General features: G+C 47.6%; 2 protein-coding genes across 5 annotated transcripts in view; both read left to right on the forward strand.

Annotated features, from left to right (window-relative positions):
* The window catches only part of LOC113205360 (protein enabled homolog), a 118,680-nt gene that overhangs the window by 38,289 nt on the left and 76,542 nt on the right, over window positions 1–3,849 (forward strand). The window lies entirely within an intron of this gene.
* The window catches only part of LOC113205365 (uncharacterized), a gene marked incomplete in the record, with an annotated part of 1,687 nt that continues 1,272 nt past the window's right edge, over window positions 3,435–3,849 (forward strand). Inside the window, 2 exon segments of the mRNA XM_026420959.2 lie at window positions 3,435–3,561; window positions 3,647–3,849. Coding sequence (XP_026276744.2) covers window positions 3,523–3,561; window positions 3,647–3,849 — 242 coding nt within the window.

Below are 3,849 nucleotides of genomic sequence, written 5' to 3' on the forward strand. Positions count from 1 at the left end.
CGCCCTCGCCGCCAAGACCGGCATCACCGCCGGCCAGGGCATCCTCAAGACCGGCATCGCCGCCGCTGAGAACATCGCCCAGGTTGGCGCTGGCATCGCCGCCAACGCCGCCAAGGTCGGCGCCGGTCTGTTCGGCAACGCCCTCAACATGGGTCTGGGAGGCATCAGGACCGCTGCTAACCTCGCCAACGCCGCCGTCGACACCGCCGCCAACGCCGGCCGCACTGCAGCTGGTGCCGTCAGCACCGCCGCTGCCATCCCCATCGCCGCCGCCGGCTCCGTGTCCCTGCCCTCCGTCGGCCTCGCCGTCTCCGCCTAAACGCGTCCCCGAGGAGCAGCGATCATGTCATCTGATCTGTATGAATAAATGTTGAAATACTAATAATGGTGGTCAATTTTAAGTTACTCCTACTTTCTCCACACTTTGTATCATAATTGAATATTTTTGCACTGCTGCAATGGCTGTTGCCTTTCTTATGCCTGAGCCGAATTCCTCAAAATTACGATCGCATATTTTAAGATGATATTCTAAGAACACCACCAGTCCATTAATTGTTAACAAACCTGGAGAACTTATAAAAAGATATATATATAAAAATCTCTTCTTTAAAAGCACCTGAGCGAGCAAGAAGGACTTCGAGAGAGGGAAATGGCGAGAAGCTAAAATGTCTTTCGAAACAATATAGCGCCCCGCAAAACCAAAGAAGGGGTTTTGAAACTACTGGGACCAAAAAGTGTATTACTGTTTAACAAAACTAAAAACGACGTTGCCAAGTAAATGTCAGTAATAACAATGATTTTTGTATTGTGTAGTTTTACCACGATGTTCAAGAATAGACGGGCAAAGGTGGGCTGCGGCGGGCTACTTATAAGATCGGAGCCATTAGGAATAATCCCGCATGTATGTCTGTCGTTCACCGTTACTAACGAACCTGACCAGTTCGGACAAGTTCTCATCGCGCCTATTAAGTAGGCAGAAACTCGCCTTCCGTGCATGCATGTACTGCGGGGAGGCATATTCTGAATCTCGCAGGCGTAGAGCTCCCGTAATTTTTCGACAGTCCCCAAGCCAAGACTGTCTCTATCAGACGGTACGCCACTGCGCGAATGCTGCGCTCGGGCTGCAATCAGACTCCCACCCTCCACTAACTCCCTCTTTCTCATGCTCGGAACTCGGAATGTCGATCAGACCGTCGATGTTGCCACGCGCTCGGGTGCGGGGCCAGGTTCCGTATCCACCGTCGGTGTTCCCACGCATCTGGGTGCAGGGCCAGCTTCTAAGACCCTTCACCGGGTGGGCGTGGACTGTTGTAGCTACTTGATCTGTACGAAAAGCCGATGAGAAAGCTTTGTGGCCTGGTCGTCCAGGGTACTTTCTGTCCCGATTTCTTAGTCCTGTAGACTAATTTTTCCTGGTTAGCAGCCTCGTGGAAATAAAAATAGTTTAGAGAGGAGACTCGGCGTGATAAGAATGTAAGAAATGTACAGAGAAAATAACTTCGCGGAACAAAACGGGTTTCTCGTCTCGTTGGTCTTTGACTCACAACATACCAAACTGCACTGCGTTGTGCATAAGGGAAGCTGGGGTCCCATGAGACTTGGGTCTGTGGTAATTGGGTAGACTGTCGTAAGTCAAGTTACCTTCTTCCTCACTCCTCACCTGCCATTCTAAGGTGAGAGGTAAGGAGGAGGGTAACCTGACTTACGACAGTCTGCCCAATTACCACAGACTTGGGGTCCCATTTGCGATATCTCAGAAAGTAACGGTTGGTGGTGCTGACAAAAAATTGGTTGGCATCCCTACCAGGCGTGTTGTTATTGGCTGCAAGGTGGAGGGTCTGGTGTGAATATCGAGACTGTGAGAGCGACATGAAGTTGGGCAAGCCCATATTTTGGACTTAAGTCAATTTCATGTTAAGTACGGCACGTTCGCTTTTCACCATTAAATTTTCATTTTTGGGCCGGGACTTCTCATGTTGTTGTCAAGTGGTCCTCCCCCTTCAATTTGAAACCCGAATCACGATCCTCACACACAAAATATAAACTCTACACCACTTTCAATACAAATGTGCAGCTTGGGGACCCATGAGACATTTGCAGCTGGGGTCCCATGAGACACCCCATTTTCGTTGTTTACGGATTTCAAATGTACTAAGGCCCACGAATCGCAAGGCTTTAGGTTCTCCATGCTTTTTAACGCTATGAAAAATGGCATTGCTGTAGAACATGAATAAACGGACTCCACTGACAAACTAAGTGTGCAACTGCTCAAAACTTGGAAGTGTGCAACCGCAAGTAAAATATTTGCAAGTGTGCAACTTCGTCGTTTTTACACTTTCAATTGTTTAAATGGGTAGGTGTGCCCTTGCAAGTGTGTAACTCCTCTGTTGAGCACTTCCTACCTACACAGTGAGCGTCCATTCTAAGAAAGTGTTCAACAGAGTAGTTGTACACATGCAAGTGCACACCTACCGTGTTGAACACTACTTGCAAGTGTAAATCTACAGAACTAGACATTTGCAAATATTCAACTTGCAGTTGCATACAAGTTTTAAGCAGTTGCGCACTTGGTTTATCAGAGTAGTTACAGCAAAATAAATTCCCTACATGTTATTTTGCCAAATATTTTTTGTTTTGTTTTATTTTCACCGTTCTCCAATAGTTGGCAATTATTATGTTGTATTATTGAAGCATTTAGCTGTCCCTTTACCTCTTTTACCATGAAAGTTACATGTGTTTCATGGGTCCCTGAGCGTGTCTCATGGGACCCCGGGGCCGGGGTCCCATGTGACTCTGCAAGGTTTTTTTCCAATGTATTCCTGTATGAAAACGAGTAGTACTAAAAATATGACTTAGGTATCATTTGATAGCCAGTTAATCACGCTTTCAATCCCGACTTAGAAAGTTTAAATATCTGAACAATTGTGGCCTATATGTTCGAAAAAACAAAAAGTGTCACATGGGAACCCAGCTTGCCAAACATCGTGCAAAACTATATGTGAAAATTGTGCAAGACAACGCACAAAAAGTCTACATAGTGAACATAGCTGTGCGAAATGGCAGTTGTGCGTTAATATGGCTGCTTAAAACTCTCCAAGTCTTATGCACAACACAACACATACGAGTTTAGTGTGTAAGACCTGCTACTATTTGTGCTACACAGTCTGGCAGACACCAGCACAAATTGTACGTGGCACGGAACAACGTAGGACAAGCGCAGAGACAACAACCTAGCGGCACATTTCATTTCATTTAGGAAGGACATCTGCGCCATGAAGATTTTATAAATACTACACTTTTTAATTACCGCAATGACGTTGAAAAAGACTGCGCATAGAGAAATACGTTACCGCATTGCAACCCGAACACCTGTGTTTGCATATGGACGTGCCTTGCCATGCACCATGCCCACGCCACTAGGTAACTTATGACGGCATCAGATCCATCAGTATTGGCGTATAAAAGGAACACGGTATCAGTGCTGAAGCAAGACGCTCCCCAGTCCTCAAACAGAAAACAACCATGGCTAAGTTCCTGTGCCTTCTCGCCCTGTGCGCCGTGGTAAGCACGACTTCTGCACCTCCGAGGAGCTCTCGAGTCTGACAAACCTTTAAACATTAACAAAAGTGTAATCATATACTTTCAGGCTTCGGCCAGCCCCGTCTCCTTTGGACTGGGAAGCATCTCCAGCCTGGCTAGCCTCCCCGCCCAGGTTGCCTCTTCTGGTCTGGCCTCCGGTCTGCAGGCTGCCAACACTGCTGCCACCCTCGGTAGCGGTCTTGCCTCCAGCGGCCTCGCCAGCGGTCTGCAGGCTGCTAACACTGCTGCCTCCCTCGGTAGCGGTCTTGC

Source organism: Frankliniella occidentalis, unplaced genomic scaffold, assembly GCF_000697945.3.
Source record: "Frankliniella occidentalis isolate FOCC.00 unplaced genomic scaffold, Focc_3.1 Scaffold97, whole genome shotgun sequence".
NCBI classification, from domain to species: domain Eukaryota; kingdom Metazoa; phylum Arthropoda; class Insecta; order Thysanoptera; family Thripidae; genus Frankliniella; species Frankliniella occidentalis.